This window comes from Danio rerio, chromosome 10 (genome assembly GCF_052040795.2).
Source record: "Danio rerio strain M-AB ecotype USA chromosome 10, GRCz13ab, whole genome shotgun sequence".
In the NCBI taxonomy this organism is placed as follows: Eukaryota; Metazoa; Chordata; class Actinopteri; order Cypriniformes; family Danionidae; genus Danio; species Danio rerio.
In genome coordinates, this window is record NC_141030.1 from 12,652,017 (window position 1) to 12,678,928 (window position 26,912).

The 26,912-nt window shown below is 41.2% G+C and overlaps 1 protein-coding gene and 1 long non-coding RNA gene across 2 annotated transcripts; both read right to left on the bottom strand.

Moving 5' to 3' along the window:
- Positions 1-3,086: 3,086 nt before the first annotated feature.
- Positions 3,087-6,755, bottom strand: LOC147841980 (uncharacterized). The gene is made up of 2 exons (XM_087270252.1): positions 6,490-6,755; positions 3,087-6,140 (listed from the first exon to the last, which is right to left on the bottom strand). The coding sequence occupies exon 2, from the start codon at positions 5,022-5,024 to the stop codon at positions 3,087-3,089; it is 1,938 nt and encodes a 645-aa protein (XP_087126378.1). The 5' UTR covers positions 5,025-6,140; positions 6,490-6,755.
- A 13,955-nt stretch (positions 6,756-20,710) lies between these two features.
- Positions 20,711-25,797, bottom strand: LOC148679642 (uncharacterized). The gene is made up of 2 exons (XR_015944864.1): positions 21,298-25,797; positions 20,711-21,114 (listed from the first exon to the last, which is right to left on the bottom strand). It is a non-coding gene; the product is annotated as an uncharacterized LOC148679642 (long non-coding RNA).
- Between the last annotated feature and the right edge of the window lie 1,115 nt (positions 25,798-26,912).

The following is a 26,912-nucleotide window of genomic DNA, read 5'->3' on the forward strand; positions in this document are numbered from 1 at the left end:
GATGTTCATCATTTCAGCGGCTTTTTCAGGAAACGCTTTTCTACGTACACATCTCTCACATGTCTTAATTTTCTCTTCCACAGATGATGACATTTTTGGCCAAAAGAATCTGGTTCTGACAAGGTCAAGTGTCCTCTCCATGCCCATGTGTCCCATATCATTATGGAGACTCTTCAACACTGTTCCACGTAAAGCTACAGGTAAGGCTAATTGATAGTGAGTGCTTTCCTGATCTTGCTTCTTCCTATAAAGCAATCCATCCCTTAATTCTAATCTGTTCCATTCCCTTATCCACAGAGTAACAGCAAGCGACTGGTCTTTTGAACTAGAAGGTTTTTCATTCCGCTGTAAACAATCGATAATTAATTTGAGATCAGGATCCATTCTCTGCTGTCTCTTTAACTCCTCGTTAGACAGGTAAGGAATGACTGGAAGACCATGCTCATTTTCTTGTTCAAACTCATTTGGTAATACATCTGCATGCAGGGCTAAGGACTCAACAAGGGCAATGGAAGGGTTGGAAAATTTGCATTTATGTGAGGAATTTCCAATCTGATGTCGATCACAGATGGCTTTTATGGCCTCTGGGAGGATAAGAGAATCTTCAACTCCAAATTCATCCAAATGATGAAGGGTAAACTGTTTAATTCTCTCTCTCTCTTTCTGAGATGCAGGGTCATCTAAAAGCTCACCATGTGGTCGTCTTGAAAGGCCATCTGCATCACAGTTTTGACTTCCAGCCCTATACTGGAGCTTGAAATTGTAAGTGGACAGACTTGACAACCAGCGATAACTGGTAGCATCAAGCTTTGCAGATGTCAGAATGTAAGTTAAAGGGTTGCTATCAGTTACGACCACAAATTCTGTTCCATACAAATAGTCACTGAATTTAGATGTGACTGCCCATTTAAGAGCTAGAAATTCTAGCTTGTGAGCTGGATACCGGCTTTCACTTCTTGTCAACCCTCTGCTTGCAAAAGCAATGACTCGCATTTGTCCCTCTTGTTTCTGGTATAAGGCTGCCCCAAGCCCAGTGGTACTGGCATCAGTATGCAGAACATAAGGAAGCTTTGGGTCTGCAAATCCCAGAACAGGTGCAGAGGTGAGTTTCTCAATAATCATGTCAAAGGCCTGTTGACAGGGCTGATTCCATCTGTCTCCAAATTCCTTTTTGGGGTCCAGATATTGCTTATTCTTGTTCTCTTGTAGGTGACGTTTTTGAAGAGGTGGATACCCTACTGTAAGGTCATTAAGGGGTTTGATTATTTTGGAATAATCCTGAATGAACCTCCTATAGTATCCAGAAAATCCCAGAAAAGATCTTAATTCTTTGAGATTTCTTGGTCTTGGCCAGGTTTTTAGGGCCTCGATTTTCACTGGATCAGTCTCCACTCCATTTTCTGATACAATATGACCAAGGTATCGAACAGAAGTCTGGAAAAACTTGCACTTTTCAGGCGATAGCTTCAGTCCATATTCTTTGAGCCTTTTCAAAACGTGCATCAGCCTTGATTCATGCTCTTCTAAACTTTCAGAGAAAATGATCAGATCATCGATGAAGACCAATACCTCTTTCCTATTCAAGTCACCCATGCATCTTTCCATCAGCCTTTGAAACGTACTTGGGGCATTGGTAATGCCTTGGGGCATCCTATTGAACTCCCAGAACCCCAAGGGACACACAAAGGCAGTTTTACTTTTGTCAGCTTCCTCCATCTCAATCTGATAATATCCTGATTTTAAGTCAAGGACAGAGAACCATTTCGAACCAGTTAGTGCTGAAAAGACCTCTTCCAGATTAGGCAGGGCATAGGCATCTTTAATGGTTTGTGAGTTCAGCTTTCTGAAGTCAATGCAAAGACGTACAGAATTGTCTTTCTTTCTTACAACTACTATGGGGGAGGCAAAGGGGGATTCTGACTCTCGGATAATTCCAGCTGCTAACAAGTCTTGCAAATGTTTTCGTACTGCATCAATGTCCTGAGGATGTATGGGTCGAGGTCTGTGTTTGAAAGGAGTCTCATCATTAAGCTTTATTCGGTGAGTGACTTTGTTTGTATGTCCATAATCTAAGTCATGCAAGGCGAAGACTTCAGGCATGGAATTTAATTGATCCATTATTCGTTTCTTCCATTCAGGTGTCAATGGGGAATTTTCAAAGTCAAATTTGAGATTGGAACCGGCAGAAAGTTCTTTATTGACAGTGCTGGAATTTACTGGCCCACTCTTTATTACTTCTTGGACTGCCCGCATTTCAGCAATTATAGTTCTGGGATAGATGGTAATGTCGGTCTGAGTTTCATTCCGTAACACAACTGGTAACTGTTGATGCCTTTTGCTGGGTAAGGAATGCAAACAGCTGGCAACTAGCAAACCACCAGGTAAAGCGGGTGAAGTTGGTGACTCTAGAGCTACACATTTCCCTACATGAGGACAATTAACTAGAACATGTCCATCAAGAACCACTGTACATCCTGCAGGTACTACCTCTGGAACATGTCCCTTGAATTTGATACAGCCCACTACATCAGCACTTGCTTGTTTGTATCTTGCTTCTAACACTTTTTGCACTGCACGGTAACCATGGAAGTTAGATTGAGGAAAGGAAGCAGATTGTTGGACATAGTTGCTGTAAAGAGCATCTAATGAATTTGTGCCAATTAGAACTTGGGGAGTGTTCATCAAATCTGGGACTACCAGGGCTAAAGTGGGCACTTCTGTCTCTGTTCCAAGGAACTCTCTGGGAAACTTAAGAGTCAATTCCACATATCCAAGATAAGGCACTGTTTGACCATTTGCCCCTTCCACTTCCAGCAAGTTATCCAATGATTTAAGTGGACAATTTGATAAATTCTCTTGATAAAATGACCAGGGAACAGTAGTTACTTGGGACCCTGTGTCCAGAAGGCAGGAAACTCTTTTATTACCAACAGTTATTTGGGCAGTACACTTCACTCCCACTAATCCTCTTGGTAAATTTCTCAAAGGGGGTGCGTCACACGCATTTTGGTTGAACAATTGTTTACGTTTCTCAGGGCAATTATTATTTCTTTTAGTCTCTGTATGCCCCTCTACAGAGACCATCCTCAGTTTAAAGGATTCATGATTGCTACTTGTTGGGTATCCCACTGGGCTTGTCGCTCCCTTAACTTGCGCTTTTTCTCAGCAACTTTAGTAGGGTCAGGAGCATTACTACAGCTGCTGGCAAGATGACCATCTTCCGCACATCTAAAACAATACCCCGGACGAGGTCTACTTTCAGGTAGTTTACTAGCTCTGTAACAATCTGTTGCTCTAGGTTCAGGCAGCAAGTTTCTGGTGCGGTTTCTATACATATCAGGGGCAGTCAGTTGAACCTTTAAATCAGCAATCTGTCTCTTTAAGTCAGCAATTTCAGTTGCTTCTACATCACTTTTAATTTTTGGAGTGGCTGTAGTTTGCATGGCTGTAATCTGTGCTTGTAACTCAGTGACAACATTTCTCAGCTCACTCACTTCATCTGGTTTTGCATTTTTTTTCTTTTCTTTCTGGCTTGAATGGTTTTGCAGTGCAACAACTTGAGTTTGGAGTTCACACACTTGCTTTGCGAGAGATGTGTCAGTTTGATCATCCTGCGTTTCACATTGGTGGGCAGATATCTGGTGAGCTGACAGTCTGAATTTCGAGGGGGCAGGATAGTGTTTATTTAGCCCTAAATGTTTTCTCATTCTTTCTTCTTTAGAGGCATTTTTATCTTCTTCTGTACGGATGAGAACTACTAATTCTGCAAATGAAGGAGGAGTGGCTTTTCTCCTTTCTAATTGAAGGTCAGCAATGAGGGAACTGTCCCAACAGCCGCGACAAAACTGCTTTAGAAGATATCGGTTTCTCTCTTCTTCAAATATCCCACCTCGTCGAATAGCTGTGCTTAAGAGAATTTGTAATCTGTGCAGGTAAGTTGAAGGCTTCTCACCATTGTTTTGGAAGCTATTCATAAATCTGGCTAATAACTCATCTCCATCTTCTACAGAGCCATATACAGACTCCAGCAATTCTAGATATACTGCAGGTAAACTGTTAGGTGAGACATGTTTAACAATATCTGCAGCAGGGGGAAGCAGACTGTCTATGATTTTTCTGGCTCGATTTAAGTCAGATATAGAAGGATCTGTCAGTAGGAGATCAACACTGGCACGCCAAGTGTCAAAGTCTGGCTCATTAACAGGTCTAGGAATTTTTCCAGAGAAAGATCGGAGGCGAAAAGAGGTATGGTGCATTGGAGCTGTGTCATTTGTGCGGACAATGTGCTCAACTACTATCTTTTGCACGCTAGGAGGATCAATTATGTCCATGGTAAGTGCTGGATGGGATGACACTGTTACTGTGGGTTTAGTACTTCTATAGTTAAGGCTTTCCTTGGACAGGTTTTTTGAATTTGTAGATTCAACTTCATGAAATGGTGAAATTCTAGATGTAGGAAAAGCTGTTTGTTCAGTAATCATACTTTGTGATATGACTGGGGACAGCAGTCTATTTGGTGAACTGACTGTGCTACGATCAAGTATTTGAGAACCTGCTGCATTTGGAAATTCAAGCTTTTTATCCAAAACAGGTAGTGACTCAGCATGAGAAGGGCCAAATTTAATCTTCAGTAACTCTGTTTGGAGTACTTCCTCAATGGATTTCCCACTAAAACTAGCAATGTTTTGCAATTCCTCCAGATATCCATTAGTAGCACTATCACTAGCAATATGGGGGTAGACGCAGCTTAAAGCACGTACCATAAAAGTGGTACTTGGGTTTGACATACTAACTACAGTTAAAGGCAAAAGAGGCATCAATGTTTTCATCGCGGAGTTATGTGTAAACTCTATGATAGCATGTCGATGAAACTCACAGTCAGGGTCATCAATGAGAAGATGTCGGTTAATACTACCATATCTTAAAAGCCATGACTCTAAATCTGAGTCTGCCTCAGTCAGTGTCATTCCACCCACAATTACTGCTTTTGAGATATTTACATTCTCTTTTTCTATGATATCCATGACGTTAAAGTTCTCTCCGATTTGTAATATTTATAGTGAACTCGAATACTGTAGAGTAATTAGACACTGTTGTTGCAATCTCTCTCCTGGCTGGCTCGCCACTTTTTGGTATGTAACCCTCGATACACAAATGTATTATAAGCTTTTAATCAATGGACCAGATGCTCAGAAGTCTAAATTCCTCCAAAGAGAGAGAAGATACAACAACAGTGAAGGACTCGGACACAGAGGTAAGAATAATAAAAGATTGTATTGTAAAATGTTCACAGAAATATATATAAAAATAAATAAAAATAAATAAAAATAAATAAAACAAATTCTAGATTTTTTCACACTTATCTAATGACCTCAATCTTATTTACACTCTCTAATAACACTTCTCTTTCTTCACAGGCTATATCACTAATAAGGTAAGTTAATATTGTTATTTTTCTGTTTTTCTATTGTTAAGGCTAATATTATATTTTGGTTACTATTATAACAATAATATAATATTAATATGCTAATAGCAGTACTATATTAAAGGTTTGCAAGTGTAAGTTAATAATACAATATTAAAATTGTATTATTATTTAACATATAATCAACATTTCCCTTCTTAAACCAGTTAACCTCTCTCTATAAAGATTCAAAAATTGCAACGAATGAACACTCTAAAGGAACAATGTACAAATAAAATAAAAATGAAAATAAAACATTCACTTAAAACATTTCAAAATGTTCCAAAAGTCCAGTAAAGGTGATAAACTTTCAAAAAGATTCTTTTGCAAAACAACTAGGTTGCAAATTCAGTTCCAGAGATCCAGGATGTTGCACTTGTGAGTGTGTTGTAAATTTACACTCCTACCATGACGCTGAATAGGTTTTACTTTGTATCTTTTCAACAGGTGTATCCAAAGAATCCACTCAATGGGAGGCTCGCCAGTCCAACTCCACAATTAGACACGCCGATGGAAGTTGAGACAATCCAAATCCAGAAAAGAGTTCAAACTTCAATTAATTCGAATCCAGAGCAGATCACATCCAGCAACTGACGTCAATAGAACATCTCACCGATGAAAAATCAGAAGAAGATGCACAAACGAACAAAACCAAACAAAAAAAAAAAAACCTGGCCTTGAAAACACAAGGCCAAAGAAACCATTAGCATTTTACAGTGAATGCATTAACTCAGCTTAACACATTTCTAAATAAACAGCAACAGTAAATAACCATGTATATGCTTCTCTCTGCTGAATTTCTGTGTTTTTCCTATTTCTCTCTCCTATTTGGCATTTTCTTTTTATAAATGACAGCATTTTACTCTTTCACTTAAACTTTACACAATCACTTGTATAATACTCTGTATAATACTTTGTTTTTACTAGACCAGACAAATGGTTAATTAATGAAACACATTTTTTTGACACTAGTTTAAATCATGTTATAATGAAAACAATAATAAATAATAAAAACACGAACTCACCAAGGAAATCATTCAAAATCAAAACGAAACAAACAGGAAAACTCCAGGTGGCACTCGTGTGCAGATTTCACTCTCAGAGACAAATCTTGTTTTTTTTTCTCTCTCAATCCTTCATTAAAAATATATAATTGAAATCATGTCAGCATCTTATTAATGGTCAATTTTCACAGTTAATACGCATTAAAACATTAAAAGATGTAAATCTAATAGTTATATTACTTTTATTAATATAACAACTTACATCTCTGCTTTCCCTTGCGAACACTGAATCACCATAGCAACGGTAAACACAAGCTAACAGACAAGCGAGATTTGTTATTGTTTGGAAAGCTGATCTGCTGCTATAGTGTAAGGCACGATGATGTCATTCTAAAGCACTATTCCCTTGAATGCTGTATAATACTCTATTATAAATTATTTATATAAGTAAATAATTTTAATGTATATTATTTAATCGAGTATTCTGCCAATGTTTTTTCCTCATATTTCTATTTGCTCTATTGCTGTATACTACCCACTAGTAACCTGGGTTACAAATGCATCATTCTTTTTTGTTTTAGACAACAATTCATGCACTGTTAAACATGTTAAAGCAAGTTGCAAGTGAAAATCTATGTCTCTGACTGAGTTTGCATTACTGTGATTTGACCTCTCTGCTGGCTGAGATAAGCTCATTTTCAACGTCCAATTCAGAAAGTGGTAAAAACAGATCCAGCCATAAAATGCATCATTCTTTTTTGATTTAGACAACAATTCATGCACTGTTAAACATGTTAAAGCAAGTTGCAAGTGAAAATCTATGTCTCTGACTGAGTTTGCATTACTGTGATTTGACCTCTCTGCTGGCTGAGATAAGCTCATTTTCAACGTCCAATTCAGAAAGTGATCCAGCCATAAAATGCATCATTCTTTTTTGTTTTAGACAACAATTCATGCACTGTTAAACATGTTAAAGCAAGTTGCAAGTGAAAATCTATGTCTCTGACTGAGTGTGCATTACTGTGATTTGACCTCTCTGCTGGCTGAGATAAGCTCATTTTCAACGTCCAATTCAGAAAGGGAAAAAAGGATCCAGCCATAAAATGCATCATTCTTTTTTGTTTTAGACAACAATTCATGCACTGTTAAACATGTTAAAGCAAGTTGCAAGTGAAAATCTATGTCTCTGACTGAGTGTGCATTACTGTGATTTGACCTCTCTGCTGGCTGAGATAAGCTCATTTTCAACGTCCAATTCAGAAAGGGAAAAAAGGATCCAGCCATAAAATGCATCATTCTTTTTTGTTTTAGACAACAATTCATGCACTGTTAAACATGTTAAAGCAAGTTGCAAGTGAAAATCTATGTCTCTGACTGAGTTTGCATTACTGTGATTTGACCTCTATGCTGGCTGAGATAAGCTCATTTTCAACGTCCAATTCAGAAAGTGACAAAACAGATCCAGCCATACAATGCATCATTCTTTTTTGTTTTAGACAACATTTCATGCACTTGTAAACATGTTAAAGCAAGTTGCAGGTGAAAATCTATGTCTCTGACTGAGTTTGCATTACTGTGATTTGACCTCTCTGCTGGCTGAGATAAGCTCATTTTCAACGTCCAATTCAGAAAGTGATCCAGCCATAAAATGCATCATTCTTTTTTGTTTAAGACAACAATTCATGCACTGTTAAACATGTTAAAGCAAGTTGCAAGTGAAAATCTATGTCTCTGACTGAGTTTGCATTACTGTGATTTGACCTCTCTGCTGGCTGAGATAAGCTCATTTTCAACGTCCAATTCAGAAAGTGATCCAGCCATAAAATGCATCATTATTTTTTGTTTTAGACAACAATTCATGCACTGTTAAACATGTTAAAGCAAGTTGCAAGTGAAAATCTATGTCTCTGACTAAGTTTGCATTACTGTGATTTGACCTCTCTGCTGGCTGAGATAAGCTCATTTTCAACGTCCAATTCAGAAAGTGATAAAACAGATCCAGCCATAAAATGCATCATTCTTTTTTGATTTAGACAACAATTCATGCACTGTTAAACATGTTAAAGCAAGTTGCAAGTGAAAATCTATGTCTCTGACTGAGTTTGCATTACTGTGATTTGACCTCTCTGCTGGCTGAGATAAGCTCATTTTCAACGTCCAATTCAGAAAGTGATAAAACAGATCCAGCCATAAAATGCATCATTCTTTTTTGATTTAGACAACAATTCATGCACTGTTAAACATGTTAAAGCAAGTTGCAAGTGAAAATCTATGTCTCTGACTGAGTTTGCATTACTGTGATTTGACCTCTCTGCTGGCTGAGATAAGCTCATTTTCAACGTCCAATTCAGAAAGTGATCCAGCCATAAAATGCATCATTATTTTTTGTTTTAGACAACAATTCATGCACTGTTAAACATGTTAAAGCAAGTTGCAAGTGAAAATCTGTCTCTGACTGAGTTTGCATTACTGTGATTTGACCTCTCTGCTGGCTGAGATAAGCTCATTTTCAACGTCTAATTAAGAAAGTGATAAAAACAGATCCAGCCATAAAATGCATCATTCTTTTTTGTTTTAGACAACAATTCATGCACTGTTAAACATGTTAAAGCAAGTTGCAAGTGAAAATCTATGTCTTTGACTGAGTTTGCATTACTGTGATTTGACCTCTCTGCTGGCTGAGATAAGCTCATTTTCAACGTCCAATTCAGAAAGTGATAAAAACAGATCCAGCCATAAAATGCATCATTCTTTTTTGATTTAGACAACAATTCATGCACTGTTAAACATGTTAAAGCAAGTTGCAAGTGAAAATCTATGTCTCTGACTGAGTTTGCATTACTGTGATTTGACCTCTCTGCTGGCTGAGATAAGCTCATTTTCAACGTCCAATTCAGAAAGTGATCCAGCCATAAAATGCATCATTCTTTTTTGTTTTAGACAACAATTCATGCACTGTTAAACATGTTAAAGCAAGTTGCAAGTGAAAATCTATGTCTCTGACTGAGTTTGCATTACTGTGATTTGACCTCTCTGCTGGCTGAGATAAGCTCATTTTCAACGTCCAATTCAGAAAGTGAAAAAAGGATCCAGCCATAAAATGCATCATTATTTTTTGTTTTAGACAACAATTCATGCACTGTTAAACATGTTAAAGCAAGTTGCAAGTGAAAATCTATGTCTCTGACTGAGTTTGCATTACTGTGATTTGACCTCTATGCTGGCTGAGATAAGCTCATTTTCAACGTCCAATTCAGAAAGTGATAAAACAGATCCAGCCATAAAATGCATCATTATTTTTTGTTTTAGACAACAATTCATGCACTGTTAAACATGTTAAAGCAAGTTGCAAGTGAAAATCTATGTCTCTGACTGAGTTTGTATTACTGTGATTTGACCTCTCTGCTGGCTGAGATAAGCTCATTTTCAACGTCCAATTCAGAAAGTGATCCAGCCATAAAATGCATCATTATTTTTTGTTTTAGACAACAATTCATGCACTGTTAAACATGTTAAAGCAAGTTGCAAGTGAAAATCTATGTCTCTGACTAAGTTTGAATTACTGTGATTTGACCTCTCTGCTGGCTGAGATAAGCTCATTTTCAACGTCCAATTCAGAAAGTGATAAAACAGATCCAGCCATAAAATGCATCATTCTGTTTTGATTTAGACAACAATTCATGCACTGTTAAACATGTTAAAGCAAGTTGCAAGTGAAAATCTATGTCTCTGACTGAGTTTGCATTACTGTGATTTGACCTCTCTGCTGGCTGAGATAAGCTCATTTTCAACGTCTAATTAAGAAAGTGATAAAAACAGATCCAGCCATAAAATGCATCATTCTTTTTTGTTTTAGACAACAATTAATGCACTGTTAAACATGTTAAAGCAAGTTGCAAGTGAAAATCTATGTCTCTGACTGAGTTTGCATTACTGTGATTTGACCTCTCTGCTGGCTGAGATAAGCTCATTTTCAACGTCCAATTCAGAAAGTGATAAAAACAGATCCAGCCATAAAATGCATCATTCTTTTTTGATTTAGACAACAATTCATGCACTGTTAAACATGTTAAAGCAAGTTGCAAGTGAAAATCTATGTCTCTGACTGAGTTTGCATTACTGTGATTTGACCTCTCTGCTGGCTGAGATAAGCTCATTTTCAACGTCCAATTCAGAAAGTGATCCAGCCATAAAATGCATCATTCTTTTTTGTTTTAGACAACAATTCATGCACTGTTAAACATGTTAAAGCAAGTTGCAAGTGAAAATCTATGTCTCTGACTGAGTTTGCATTACTGTGATTTGACCTCTCTGCTGGCTGAGATAAGCTCATTTTCAACGTCCAATTCAGAAAGTGAAAAAAGGATCCAGCCATAAAATGCATCATTCTTTTTTGTTTTAGACAACAATTCATGCACTGTTAAACATGTTAAAGCAAGTTGCAAGTGAAAATCTATGTCTCTGACTGAGTTTGCATTACTGTGATTTGACCTCTATGCTGGCTGAGATAAGCTCATTTTCAACGTCCAATTCAGAAAGTGATAAAACAGATCCAGCCATAAAATGCATCATTCTTTTTTGTTTTAGACAACAATTCATGCACTGTTAAACATGTTAAAGCAAGTTGCAAGTGAAAATCTATGTCTCTGACTGAGTTTGCATTACTGTGATTTGACCTCTCTGCTGGCTGAGATAAGCTCATTTTCAACGTCCAATTCAGAAAGTGATCCAGCCATAAAATGCATCATTATTTTTTGTTTTAGACAACAATTCATGCACTGTTAAACATGTTAAAGCAAGTTGCAAGTGAAAATCTATGTCTCTGACTAAGTTTGAATTACTGTGATTTGACCTCTCTGCTGGCTGAGATAAGCTCATTTTCAACGTCCAATTCAGAAAGTGATAAAACAGATCCAGCCATAAAATGCATCATTCTGTTTTGATTTAGACAACAATTCATGCACTGTTAAACATGTTAAAGCAAGTTGCAAGTGAAAATCTATGTCTCTGACTGAGTTTGCATTACTGTGATTTGACCTCTCTGCTGGCTGAGATAAGCTAATTTTCAACGTCCAATTCAGAAAGTGATCCAGCCATAAAATGCATCATTCTTTTTTGTTTTAGACAACAATTCATGCACTGTTAAACATGTTAAAGCAAGTGGCAAGTGAAAATCTATGTCTCTGACTGAGTTTGCATTACTGTGATTTGACCTCTCTGCTGGCTGAGATAAGCTCATTTTCAACGTCCAATTCAGAAAGTGATAAAAACAGATCCAGCCATAAAATGCATCATTCTTTTTTGATTTAGACAACAATTCATGCACTGTTAAACATGTTAAAGCAAGTTGCAAGTGAAAATCTATGTCTCTGACTGAGTTTGCATTACTGTGATTTGACCTCTCTGCTGGCTGAGATAAGCTCATTTTCAACGTCCAATTCAGAAAGGGAAAAAAGGATCCAGCCATAAAATGCATCATTCTTTTTTGTTTTAGACAACAATTCATGCACTGTTAAACATGTTAAAGCAAGTTGCAAGTGAAAATCTATGTCTCTGACTGAGTGTGCATTACTGTGATTTGACCTCTCTGCTGGCTGAGATAAGCTCATTTTCAACGTCCAATTCAGAAAGGGAAAAAAGGATCCAGCCATAAAATGCATCATTCTTTTTTGTTTTAGACAACAATTCATGCACTGTTAAACATGTTAAAGCAAGTTGCAAGTGAAAATCTATGTCTCTGACTGAGTTTGCATTACTGTGATTTGACCTCTATGCTGGCTGAGATAAGCTCATTTTCAACGTCCAATTCAGAAAGTGATAAAACAGATCCAGCCATACAATGCATCATTCTTTTTTGTTTTAGACAACATTTCATGCACTTGTAAACATGTTAAAGCAAGTTGCAGGTGAAAATCTATGTCTCTGACTGAGTTTGCATTACTGTGATTTGACCTCTCTGCTGGCTGAGATAAGCTCATTTTCAACGTCCAATTCAGAAAGTGATCCAGCCATAAAATGCATCATTCTTTTTTGTTTTAGACAACAATTCATGCACTGTTAAACATGTTAAAGCAAGTTGCAAGTGAAAATCTATGTCTCTGACTGAGTTTGCATTACTGTGATTTGACCTCTCTGCTGGCTGAGATAAGCTCATTTTCAACGTCCAATTCAGAAAGTGATCCAGCCATAAAATGCATCATTATTTTTTGTTTTAGACAACAATTCATGCACTGTTAAACATGTTAAAGCAAGTTGCAAGTGAAAATCTATGTCTCTGACTAAGTTTGCATTACTGTGATTTGACCTCTCTGCTGGCTGAGATAAGCTCATTTTCAACGTCCAATTCAGAAAGTGATAAAACAGATCCAGCCATAAAATGCATCATTCTTTTTTGATTTAGACAACAATTCATGCACTGTTAAACATGTTAAAGCAAGTTGCAAGTGAAAATCTATGTCTCTGACTGAGTTTGCATTACTGTGATTTGACCTCTCTGCTGGCTGAGATAAGCTCATTTTCAACGTCCAATTCAGAAAGTGATAAAACAGATCCAGCCATAAAATGCATCATTCTTTTTTGATTTAGACAACAATTCATGCACTGTTAAACATGTTAAAGCAAGTTGCAAGTGAAAATCTATGTCTCTGACTGAGTTTGCATTACTGTGATTTGACCTCTCTGCTGGCTGAGATAAGCTCATTTTCAACGTCCAATTCAGAAAGTGATCCAGCCATAAAATGCATCATTATTTTTTGTTTTAGACAACAATTCATGCACTGTTAAACATGTTAAAGCAAGTTGCAAGTGAAAATCTGTCTCTGACTGAGTTTGCATTACTGTGATTTGACCTCTCTGCTGGCTGAGATAAGCTCATTTTCAACGTCTATTTAAGAAAGTGATAAAAACAGATCCAGCCATAAAATGCATCATTCTTTTTTGTTTTAGACAACAATTCATGCACTGTTAAACATGTTAAAGCAAGTTGCAAGTGAAAATCTATGTCTCTGACTGAGTTTGCATTACTGTGATTTGACCTCTCTGCTGGCTGAGATAAGCTCATTTTCAACGTCCAATTCAGAAAGTGATAAAAACAGATCCAGCCATAAAATGCATCATTCTTTTTTGATTTAGACAACAATTCATGCACTGTTAAACATGTTAAAGCAAGTTGCAAGTGAAAATCTATGTCTCTGACTGAGTTTGCATTACTGTGATTTGACCTCTCTGCTGGCTGAGATAAGCTCATTTTCAACGTCCAATTCAGAAAGTGATCCAGCCATAAAATGCATCATTCTTTTTTGTTTTAGACAACAATTCATGCACTGTTAAACATGTTAAAGCAAGTTGCAAGTGAAAATCTATGTCTCTGACTGAGTTTGCATTACTGTGATTTGACCTCTCTGCTGGCTGAGATAAGCTCATTTTCAACGTCCAATTCAGAAAGTGAACAAAGGATCCAGCCATAAAATGCATCATTCTTTTTTGTTTTAGACAACAATTCATGCACTGTTAAACATGTTAAAGCAAGTTGCAAGTGAAAATCTATGTCTCTGACTGAGTTTGCATTACTGTGATTTGACCTCTATGCTGGCTGAGATAAGCTCATTTTCAACGTCCAATTCAGAAAGTGATAAAACAGATCCAGCCATACAATGCATCATTCTTTTTTGTTTTAGACAACATTTCATGCACTTGTAAACATGTTAAAGCAAGTTGCAGGTGAAAATCTATGTCTCTGACTGAGTTTGCATTACTGTGATTTGACCTCTCTGCTGGCTGAGATAAGCTCATTTTCAACGTCCAATTCAGAAAGTGATCCAGCCATAAAATGCATCATTCTTTTTTGTTTTAGACAACAATTCATGCACTGTTAAACATGTTAAAGCAAGTTGCAAGTGAAAATCTATGTCTCTGACTGAGTTTGCATTACTGTGATTTGACCTCTCTGCTGGCTGAGATAAGCTCATTTTCAACGTCCAATTCAGAAAGTGATCCAGCCATAAAATGCATCATTCTTTTTTGTTTTAGACAACAATTCATGCACTGTTAAACATGTTAAAGCAAGTTGCAAGTGAATATCTATGTCTCTGACTGAGTTTGCATTACTGTGATTTGACCTCTCTGCTGGCTGAGATAAGCTCATTTTCAACGTCCAATTCAGAAAGTGAAAAAAGGATCCAGCCATAAAATGCATCATTCTTTTTTGTTTTAGACAACAATTCATGCACTGTTAAACATGTTAAAGCAAGTTGCAAGTGAAAATCTATGTCTCTGACTGAGTTTGCATTACTGTGATTTGACCTCTATGCTGGCTGAGATAAGCTCATTTTCAACGTCCAATTCAGAAAGTGATAAAACAGATCCAGCCATACAATGCATCATTTTTTTTTGTTTTAGACAACATTTCATGCACTTGTAAACATGTTAAAGCAAGTTGCAGGTGAAAATCTATGTCTCTGACTGAGTTTGCTGTAGCGTACAGTCCACAGATTAAATTTCTTATTGATTTTATCACGGTCTGGCTTTGGTCAGAAGGTTTTACGACTCCTGGCTCCAAGAAGTCTGGATTTTCGTGACAGCTTAAGTTGTTCAGGGGAACTGGAGAGATAAGCAGGAAAGCTTCAAAGACATTCCTGCCCAAATACGCTCACACACGCACACACACACCCACGAGGCTGTTCCGACAGAAAGAAAATGAACTCATCAAATCCAGAACCAGCACAAAACCAATGTGTTATGTTTTGTAAACTTTGTATCTAATTTCTGACTTTTCTTACCTGTGTAACCTCTCTTATAACCTGTATGCATGTTCCATTTAGGCCTTTGTAAAGCATAAATATTGTAAGGATATGAAAAATTATGTCGATGTACTTTTAAAACCCCCATGTTTGGTACCGATGGGTTTCTGCTGACATTTTGCAGCACATGATGCATAGAGAAAAATCATAACTAGCATTGCCTTATTCTTTAATCCCCTGTATTAAATGCCTGTCCGCATGCTTTGGGCGGACACTCAAATTTGCATACGAGGGACCTTGAGACAAAGAAAGGGTTCGCGCGCAAACTTTCCCCTGAAATCATTGGTCTTAATGCTGTACGGGTCGTCACGTGACCCGCAGGTATAACTCATTCTGCCCTCCCAAACATCTGGGCAGAAAGAGAACGTCCCAAAAAGGAACATCATTGACGGTGGTCCCTTTAAGGGCCACACGGCTCTTCACAGCCGCATGGACTTTCCCGCCACGTTTTCTTTATTTTCCGGCAAAGTAAATTCAGTTTAAAGTTTGCGATCGTGTTCGTCCGAACTGCACTACAAACTTCACGCATCAAAGGACATCAAGAGTAGTTTTCATCACGACGTAAGAGAGACGCATAAGAGAGACCTCCAGACATGGAAGACCAGGTGATTTTAGTCATGCGATTAAGCTGTGCCCCCTTTTATCAAAAAGGTGTGTTTTATAACCTTGGTGGTCCGTAATGGTGCGTGTGGAACTGAAAGTCTTGTCACTCTTTTATCTGAAATCTATACTTCCTAGCTTTACTATTTCTCTTTGCTGTTACACGTTCTTTAGACCCGATATCTCCACGTGGTTTACCTTTGTTTTGTGTTTAATGTATGTTTGTGCGTTTGTTTGTTCGTTACGTCTGACTAGTCAATAAATTCCATTATAATCAAATGAATTGTATTGTTTGCCTCACGAGAAAATGTCACTGAAATACAGATTCCCCTGCCTAGCTATTATAAGTTGTTTAAAACTTTTGAATGATTAATCTACTTCACAAGAAGTAGCAATTAAATTCCCTTTTTCTAAATGAATAGATTACAGCGTCCGCTCGGAAGAGCGGCGGCTCTGCTTGTGTTCGTTTGGTCAAATTAACAATAAGTTGATCCGGAATATTATTGATTAATAATAATTCGTTATTGTTGATAATCAATATTCATAATCTGGGAATCCGCTCGGTCGCGCGAGCATGATCATTTACAATCATATGTTTGTTTGACCAAACTGACTGAAGCTTAAGCCGGAATATTAATAATTAAGAATAAAACGTTATTGTTTATTATTAATATTCATAAAATGAGCTAATTTCATGTTACATATATTGGTGGAGAATGCGGGCAGTTTTCCAAACATTTTCTGTGAAACAAACTTTTCAATTCATGGTGATTTATTAAGCGCGCTATAGAAGAAAAAAAAAAGGACCGCGAGAAGCATTTCCTTTCTTAGAAACTGGGAGGACGAAAATCCTCATCTAGCCCTTCTGTTCACTAAACACAGCAGAGAGCTGCCCGTGTAGAGTGTAACAATTTAAACTGCAGTTCATATATATTTTGAATCGATTTTGCTGAGACGCACGTTCTGCAAATCATTTAAATATATTAGTGTGCCTGTCGGAGGAAAAGACACCTCTCTCAGCGCTTGTAAGACAGTTTGGAAACCCCAAACCTGTCCGTTTAAAAGGCCTTTATAGCTAGAAAACCTCTAGACTATTTTCTCCCGTGGTTTCAAACTGTTAGATTAGCTGCCTAACGTTTAACCTTTTTGCTTCGCCGCCGTGTGAAATTAATTTCAGAACTGCTGGACGGTTCTAAATTAATGTATTTCGGGAGCTGCAAGCTTGCCTGTTAACCGCTTTCTGACGAAAGGAATTCTCAGAACCATAAGCGTGTTTTTAAATGGTACCAAAATCTGATATGGATGTGAATTCCCATATTTCAGTTATGTTCGTCCGGACCAAATCTGTGTACAAACGTGCACCGCCTCGAGAGACGTCTCGCATTTTATGTTTGTTTGTCTAATTGTAATGGTCGAATATTATTATCAATGTTACGGCAACATGATATATAATGACCGCTTGTGCGAATCTTAGTGGTTCGCGCTTTGCCTTCGTGAAGTCAGCCGCATACCAAGTTATGAATGAGAACTCCTCCCATTCATAAATCGGCTCTTCGAGCGCTCATTGACTCCTCGTCCACGTAACTCGTGCGCGCGCACGCATGCGTGAATGACGTAGTCACCACCCCAAAGCCTAAGATCCGCCTTTCAGGAGGCAGAGTTGGTGACGCGGTTTACTTCACAGGGCAAAACCACTCGCTAGCTTCTAACGACTAGCCTTAAAGTAAACTAACCCTTCGCGTCTTAATATTACCAAACTGTTAGCACAAGGCTAACCGGATGCGAAGCGTAACAACTTGCTAGCGGCTAACGCCAGCTAATGCTTAAGCAAACCAACCCTTCACATTTTGTATCATTAACAAACTTTAGCACAAGGCTAACCGAATGTGAAGTGCAACTCTGAAACATCTCCCCCTGTCTCCTTCTGCTCTTCTCACATCAGTTCCGCCCACCATTGTGTCTCAAGTGGTCTGAAATGGTCAAACAGTTTGGAGTTAATTTGTTTTAATTTCGATTAAGCATTTTATTTTCCCTGTTATCATTTTATCCAAACAATAGTTTAGTTACCCAAGTATAGATTATTGGTCTGTTTTTATTTCTTTTGGTATTATGAATTATTTTTTTTTTTGACTTTCAATTTTTTTTTTAATTAATTTTCTGCCTTCTGTCTTTTTCATTTTAATACCAGTTTATTTTACCAGTTTATTTATTTTCCAGTTTATTTTGTTATTACTTGATTTTTAATCAAGTTCCCAATAATCTATTCTAAACTTAGGTCATTTTTAATTTTAATTTTGTTGGTTTTGCTATTTGGGGTATAGCCTTTAATCTCTCTATTATTATCATTAATAGGCATAATTTTTCTTCCCTTTTTATTTCTTTACTCCATCTTTTCCTCATGCCTTATTTATTCCCTCACCTCTTAGGTTATAGGGAAAGTATAACTATATTAGGCCAAGTATTAGTCTGAAGCTAAAGTCAGAGCTATCAATCTATAGATCCCACATCAGATCAAAACATGTTGGGCTAACCCATTAATGTTTGTAGATGCCCCTGAATACTAAGGCACTCTTTCTACTTTTTCTAAGCCGTCCTGTACTGCTTTTACCTATAGGGGATTATTATGATTATTCTTTTAGATTCTTTTATGCCGACTTAATTTTCCTTTAGCCTCCCTCCATCACAGGGTGATAACCTTCTCTATCCATCAGATACTACAGCATACTAAGATTCCTACTCCAACTGGCCCGCCCAGAATAGTAGATCCATAGTACTGCCCGTATCCGGACCCGAGTCCTCTGTGCTTGTGTGGTTAAGCGTACAGGTTATTCAGATTGAAGATCAAAAGATTGGGTTCATCTGTCTGACATAACTAGCCCCTACTAAAGGATGCGTTAGATACCTTGGCGTTTTGTCTCTCCGGCTTGTGTGGATCACAGTGGCACCAGCAATCGTACTCCAAGAAGCACCGCCCGTGTCAACTGGCATACGATCAATCTCGGTTAATTACCCTGTCATGATTCCACACACGTGCCCGCCTGAGTGAGATTGGCCACCTCATTCTACAGGCCTAGAGCGGCACCGGAATCATCAGGCAAAACCCAATTTTGAATCATGCCAGGCGGTCAGTGACTTCCTTGAGTGCTACGTATTGTGCTAAAAGCCTACGCTGTGTGAGTTCACAACCGAGTTACATTATAGGCAAGTGATCTGATAGCGACTGCAGTAGGAGTTGGGGAAAGTCTAGCCAGATAGCACGCTCTTGCGACCTTCATCTGAATGCCTTTCACTCACCACCAAGTGTAAATAGCATGTAAAACCTAGTCTAAACTTAGCCCACTACAGGACTATAAAACAAACGTTTTAGACATGCCCATAGGTTTTGCTATTCTCTCTCTCTCTCTCTCTCCCTCGTTTCTCATCCTTGTCTGTCTTTCAGTTTTATTTTTATTCATATTTACTGATATCCATATTAGTATTTTCTTTCATTTGTCTTTCCCTGTACACTCATTCATCCGAGCGAGGTGCCTTTTTGTCTAACTTATCGTTAGTATTATTCATTTTTGTTTTTGGGGTTACTGTTATTTTTATTTACTTAATTATTTTTATTTACTTTGACCTGCTCAGAGACCACGCTATTGAGAACCACCAGGGTGATTTAAATAATTGATTGATAATTTGCACAGCCTGGCGCATGACTAAAAGCCTTGAGGCCAGTACGTAGATATCAACTGTTATCTAGCCACCCAAATTCGACATCTGAATTGTCCGGCCCCCAGTGGATCCTTAGAAGGACCAACGTCTAGCCGGCACATACCCCCTAGCTGACAACCCTGTCAGACTAATAATATAGCACAATGCTAACATCCACTCGATTTGGCCATGTGGGTCTCTCTCTCTCTCCCTTGTGATCTCTGTCTCACCCAACAGACCAGCATGTCAAGTGCGCCCAGCCCGCTGCTCACTGGGACCAACTGGAGGCCTGGTTAAGTGCTTAACCCACAACCTCCTGCCCAACGACGCCATGGAGCTGCAGCGGCCAAGCAGAGAACAGCTGGACGTCTGCATTAATCCGCTGAGGGCGAACGACCTAGCCCGGAGCCATGACAGCCAAGCCCAGACTCAACTCGCCAGGGTCCTGACACACCTCACCCTTGCACAGGCCAGACCCATAGGAAAGGGTCTCAACCAGCTGGAGCATCGAGCCCAGGACGCCTGCAAGACGACGAGGGAAAAGGACGCCGAACTTCTGGAGCAAATGGACGGACTACACGCGCCCCGATGGAGCTACAAGCGGACAACGCACACAAGGAGCGACGAGAGGAGAAAGCCAAAGATGAACTGAGTGTAAAGCTACAAGCTGAAACACTATTGTAAAGAGCAGAACTAAAGACAGTGAAGCTCGGGTCAAAGCCTCTAAAGTCAACGGCTGAGGGCCCGAGCAAAATTCCAACACAGAACCCAACAAAGAGACTTTTAAGCATGAACCTACCAGAGTTCTCCCAGAACTGTCACATTCCTACAACCCATGTGACTACCTGAAAGGGGAAGTGCCACAGTCAGCCCAAAAGCCAAGACTGGCTAGACCAGCAGAGGGGGGTGAATCCAACTCATACTGCCCCGCCAGCCAGCATTCCAGCAACGCCCTTCAGCAACACAGGGCCAGGACTCCCTCCAATGGAGTCCCCCACGACAGACACCATCTGTCAGCCAAAGACTTTGAACCAGCTGGCCAGGGAAATGCCAACTTTCACCCCAAACCTTGCTGAAGGCGACGACACGCACTCCTAATTTTAAGACATTGACTTTTACACTTTTACACAGAGGCCAAGTGCCACTCTCTGTGACAAACTGTATCTGCTAAGAATTACTTCGAGCCGTGAGGCAAGAAGTTTCCTGAATCAACAGCGCCGTGCCATCAAAGCAGATTACGAGCCGATGCAAGAGCTCTTACTAGAGTGTTTTACCTGACCCCGTGTCAGAGTAAGGACTGATTGTCACCATGGGTCTCAGAACAGCCAAGAGACCTCACAAGCATACTGCAGTCGACTACACCAACCCTACTTCGAGACAGGAAATGAGCCACGGACGGAGGAGGAGTTCACCTTCCAGATCCTCTCTCTCTCAAAAACCTGCTTTCTGTGGTGAGTCCGCACACGGGCAATGCCCTGCCCCCACGCTCTGACCACCCAACAGCGGCAGAGTTTAGCTCATAAAATCTGTTCAAAACAAAGACTGCTTTGAAAAACTATCAAACACCTACGAGCTACCCTGTCTCAGAGTCTCATCCGGAGCTGACTTTAAAAGGCACGCTACTGTTTCCCAGCCGCAAGACTTCCAACAGTGAGTTAAAGCCTTTCTCCGCCAGCAGAGGACAGCACCGCCAGGAAGGCGCATGTCCCAACAACAGACAGGATGCTCAGAGACACACTTGGACAAGCCACTCTCCACAAGCAGCCCAAAAGGAGCCTAACAGCAACCAAGGAATGACCAACCTGCAGCAGCTAGGAGCTCAAGCAACCAGCATCCAGCTAGTCACACGCCAGAGAAAGCCAAAGGTGAAAACCTGACACCAAACAACGGCACAGTGGCGTCATGAGCAGCAGAACTGCTAAAAAGCTTGAAGGGGCCCTACAGGAAGTCAAGCCAGACTCCTTATGACTAGAGGGGGGTCCAAAACAATTTACCCCCCTGAACACCTGCTTTCTGCTCCATCCCCGCAGAGTACTGCGAGTCCAACACAAGCTAAAGACTGTGCATCTAACTGCAGCATCACGCTTCCCCCAAGAAGCAGCCAGTGCCACCATGCTTGAAACCTCAGGTACCAGGAAACACTGGTCTGGTTGTCTGTTTACCTCCCGAGCCACAGCTCACCAACCAGCCACACCTGCGTACAAACAACTGCTCAGGCCCCTGCACTTCAACTCTTGGGGAACCTGAACAAAATGGCGTGGCAACAACGCGCTACTTGGCTGTAACCGTGGAGATGAAAGAAAGATGAAAAACGCGCGTCAGCATGGAAGCAGACCTCACAATAATGTCATCTTTTCTGTTTGAGTAACTCAAAGCAAGAGCTCAGAGACTAAAACGAACACTTAAATGCCAACCAGGCAGGCTGATGGTGCAAATCATACAGCCAAACTGAGGTTCAACTCACATACATCGCTCCCATTCAAGTAACGACTGTCCCCATGACTGCAGTGCACCCCGTGTACCCGTCGCCAATGGGCACATACCTGCTGCTGAATGGTAAAGATCCGCTGGATATGTTTGAACCTCTTTCGAACTTTGAACCCCTTTAAAATCTGGGCCCAAGTGCGAGAACTCTCTCACAGCCGTCAGGTCAATCCCAACAGACTGTCAGGTCACCGAGGTCGCGGGAAACTGCTGGAACCCGCGAGAACCCGAACTCAACAACATAGACGGGGTCAAGGTCGCTACTCTGCAGCCTTCAAACCAGCTAGCAACCCCAACGCTTGCTGCCCCAGGCCTCAAAGGGCTTAATGTTGAATAACCGGACTGTAAATGACACTGTACTTGCACTGTGAGCAGACAACCCAGCAGCCATCAGCCTCGCACTGTGCGACACTCCGCCTGAACACACCCCCAGACCTGTGTTCAACTAACAAGCATACACACTACTGTCCAAATGCTGAACTCTCACACATGACAACTGCCAACAGCATTTGCACATTGAACTTGAATCGGAACGGCGGATGGTTGACCCATCCTGTCCTAACTCTCACGGCCCCGCCGCACGATGGTCACATCAGAGCTAATAGCCTGATACATCTTCAGGCATATATATAGACACCTTTAACGACCGGTGATAGGCACCCAAACTTCTCACAGCCAACCACGATGGCTGTCACCCTCAAGAAGCCCCACTTAGGCCAGACCATGCCAGAGGCCTGCTCTGTCATCAGCAAACAAGACTCTGTGGTGCCAGCCTATACAAACAGGTGCTCTATATGGCTCTCCATACGAAAGGCCGAACTCTAAACCATACATTGGGTTTCTTCCAACCAACAACAGAAGAGGCATAAAACTGGGCCTCAACCTGGAAGCCATACCCTAAATTGAACTGTCCTCATGAACAGTATGTGTCTTGTGTAATAGCTGCAGGGCAACTGACATAAAAATCCCCAAAGACTACCTACTGGGACGATTGGTCAGCTATGAGTTCCATGACTTTGAACTCTTGGGCCAATTAGTGGCCTCACCCTACATGCAACGACACCAGAGGGGAGCTTAGAAAACACAGACTATACTGTTCCATTCCAGCTCGCCACACTCACGTCTGTCTTACCAGTAAACAAAGAACTGGTAGGCAGAAGTGAGCTCACCGAGGACTAACTCCTTGCCGTGTGCCCAGCCACTCGTCACCCCATCACTAACATGGATGAAGACAGGGCACTTTCCTCAACAGAACAGACATGCTGAGGCCACGCAGGATAAGGCCAACCGACAAACGTCAGCACATCCTGTATAACTACCACGGTGCCCTCACTAAAGACTCTTTAGACTGCAAGTCCCACTGACCTTCACATGGCAATATCCAACTCCATGCTGGAAAAAGGACATCGGGCTATGCAACAAAACCTGCTCGGCACCCATCTGGCCCATCCTCAAGCCCAGGGTCAAAAGGGTGCCTGACCATAGAAAGCTAAATCAGCAAATGCCATTGTCACAAAGGCCAATGACACCACTGGAACAGGAAGTGCCCAGAATTCAAGGACCAACCATCTCCTCAACGCTTGATGTGGTCCCCGCCTTCTGGACAATACCTGTACATCCAAATAAGCTAGCTTTCACCTTGAACAACAGACACTAAATGATCATGAGGTGCCCCGTCGGCTAGGCCAACTCACCAGCCGAAAGCAACACCCTCCTGAACAAAGCATATCCCGATGCTTATGTAAGAGGTAACCTCATTTACGTTGATGACATCCTTAATGAAAGTACCACCGTGTCTGGCCACTCAAAGGAGATAGACCATGGCCTGCAACAGTTGACTGTGGCTAGCGCAAAGACTACCGCCTAGCAAGGTCTCCGAACTGAGCGGCTCCCTAAGTGGGTGCAACTACTCCAGACACGTCATTAAGAACTGTTCAAAGACTTCTCGACCCGTGACCACCCTGTCAAAAAGGGCTGTCCTTCTGTTTGACGGAAGGTCAACAGCTGGCCACGATTGAAGTGAGACAACGTCTGGGCATATGCAAGTAAGACACTCCTTGCGCCAGAAGGCAAATACTAAGACTGTGTAACAACATCGCTCTGCACGGTGGGTGCCATTTCAACAGCTATTCTCCAACTTCTTTGGAGCACAGAAGCCATCATAGACACCTGCCACCAACCTGTCATGTTACTGAACAGTCAGCACATCCGGGATGGCATAAAGACTAACGCCAATACGGCCATGCGGCCGATGGCCCCCTAGGGCCACTATATTGACACTTGTTACACCTTAAGCCACAAATCCACGCTGGGTAACAGCATAGCTGTTTACCAAGACTGTACAACTGACAGACAATTGGCAACGCTGCAGAGGAGGAACCCCAGCCACCTCTGCCAACCTGTCATTCAAGTACTCCCAAGTACTGGGATGAGAATGCGTGCCAAGGTATGCCCACAACCTGTGTCGATGGATGCTCCCACAACCACCGCAGTATGCAGAAATGGCAGCCACCATTGTAACCCTTCAAAGCACAGCAGCCCATGACATCAGAGTGCACTTAGCTGCAGACTCCAACTTGCTAGACTCTGTTTCACGTTCCACCTCCCAGGGGGGAAACAAAAGGCTTCAGAACTGCCCACCACAAGCCCGTGAAATGTCAACACTTTTTCTTCTTCCCAAGTAGGCGACCACAACACTGACAACCACATCATGGTCGTCTACAGAAGAAGATAAGAACAGTTCAAACTTTCAGGCACTGACAAGGACCTGAATGACTGGACCGATGCCCTTACCAAGCAGGTGCATCACACGGTGGACCATGGTCACCACCCAACCAAAACCCCGAGATCTGGCAGCTGTAACCGGCAGCCAACAACCCTGCCTAGCCTAGCTGCCACATCCAATCTCACCAGCCCGACAAATGTCGCAAACGACATTGCGACCACGTAGGCATCTGACTCCTCACGTCAGACCAGTTTTATTTTTTTTTTACTTTTACTTTGTCTCTTGTTTTGTTGGTTTTCCACCACTCACCCCACCTACCACCCGATCCTTCTGTCTGACCTCAGCTTCAACACAGATGTCACTCAACACCTCCTACATCTTAAAAAAAACAGGTGCGGGTGAATCCTTTTTGGGTTGTCCCTGAAGACCCCACGACACAACAGTTCGTGCTGCCTCAGAGCCAGAGGGGGGTAATGCTAATGTACTGACCCTGCACACAGCAAAACATGCCCAGGGCGCTGATTCACCGAGCACCACAGCAACAGAGAAACCATCCTCTCATGGTCAGACACCCAGATGGATCGGGCGGGACACTTCCATGGGCTCACAAGGAGCAACAATTTTTTTTGTGTGTGTTTTTCTCTCCTTCGCTTTCTCTTCCCTTTGAACTCATATGCCAGTACACCAAATGGGTAGAGTGTCTCTCAGCACCGACGACACAGCCCAGACCATGGCATATCTTCTGATGATGTAAACAACTTGGACAGAGGCACCCACCCTGCACTACCAACATCACACAGGAAGGGCAAAGACTCCTGGTTGTATACGCTCAGCTACACAGCAGCCAACCCTCAAACCTACGTATCACAACCAGAGTAACAAACACTGGGTCACAAGCCAGGAAAGGGGGTAGAGACCCTGCAACCGGTGTCACAGTGGAATGCCCAGCCAAGCACATTCATCACAGACTCCACCTACTCTCTCCCCTGTTCCCTCTCTCTCTCTCTCTCTCTCTCTCTCTCCCTTTTCTACACAGGATACAGCCACGATCCTGCACCTCAGTCTCACCAGAAGACCACTGCAACCTCACAACTATACTTCTCTATCACTCATCTCTGGAAAACTGTGGAACAACTACCACTCCGTGCCTCCCGACAACAGGCAAGCACACATTAACAAGGGCCTCGCCATTCAATAAGATGCAAACACCAGTGGACAAGTGCACCCCTGACCTCCCCCTCAAAGCTTTCCTGCTTGAAACCAGGAAAGGGGGGGAAAGAGCATGAAGAAGCTAAGTCAAAACTGCTTGAGTCTAAGCCACGACTCGTCGACCCAGCAACGGAGGTCGAAGGAAACTCACCTCCAACCCATCCTGTACGTCAAGTTAGATTTCAACCAACAAGGTTTTCTCCGAACCTTCTTCGTTGCAAAGGGGGGATATATGTAGCGTACAGTCCACAGATTAAATTTCTTATTGATTTTATCACGGTCTGGCTTTGGTCAGAAGGTTTTACGACTCCTGGCTCCAAGAAGTCTGGATTTTCGTGACAGCTTAAGTTGTTCAGGGGAACTGGAGAGATAAGCAGGAAAGCTTCAAAGACATTCCTGCCCAAATACGCTCACACACGCACACACACACCCACGAGGCTGTTCCGACAGAAAGAAAATGAACTCATCAAATCCAGAACCAGCACAAAACCAATGTGTTATGTTTTGTAAACTTTGTATCTAATTTCTGACTTTTCTTACCTGTGTAACCTCTCTTATAACCTGTATGCATGTTCCATTTAGGCCTTTGTAAAGCATAAATATTGTAAGGATATGAAAAATTATGTCGATGTACTTTTAAAACCCCCATGTTTGGTACCGATGGGTTTCTGCTGACATTTTGCAGCACATGATGCATAGAGAAAAATCATAACTAGCATTGCCTTATTCTTTAATCCCCTGTATTAAATGCCTGTCCGCATGCTTTGGGCGGACACTCAAATTTGCATACGAGGGACCTTGAGACAAAGAAAGGGTTCGCGCGCAAACTTTCCCCTGAAATCATTGGTCTTAATGCTGTACGGGTCGTCACGTGACCCGCAGGTATAACTCATTCTGCCCTCCCAAACATCTGGGCAGAAAGAGAACGTCCCAAA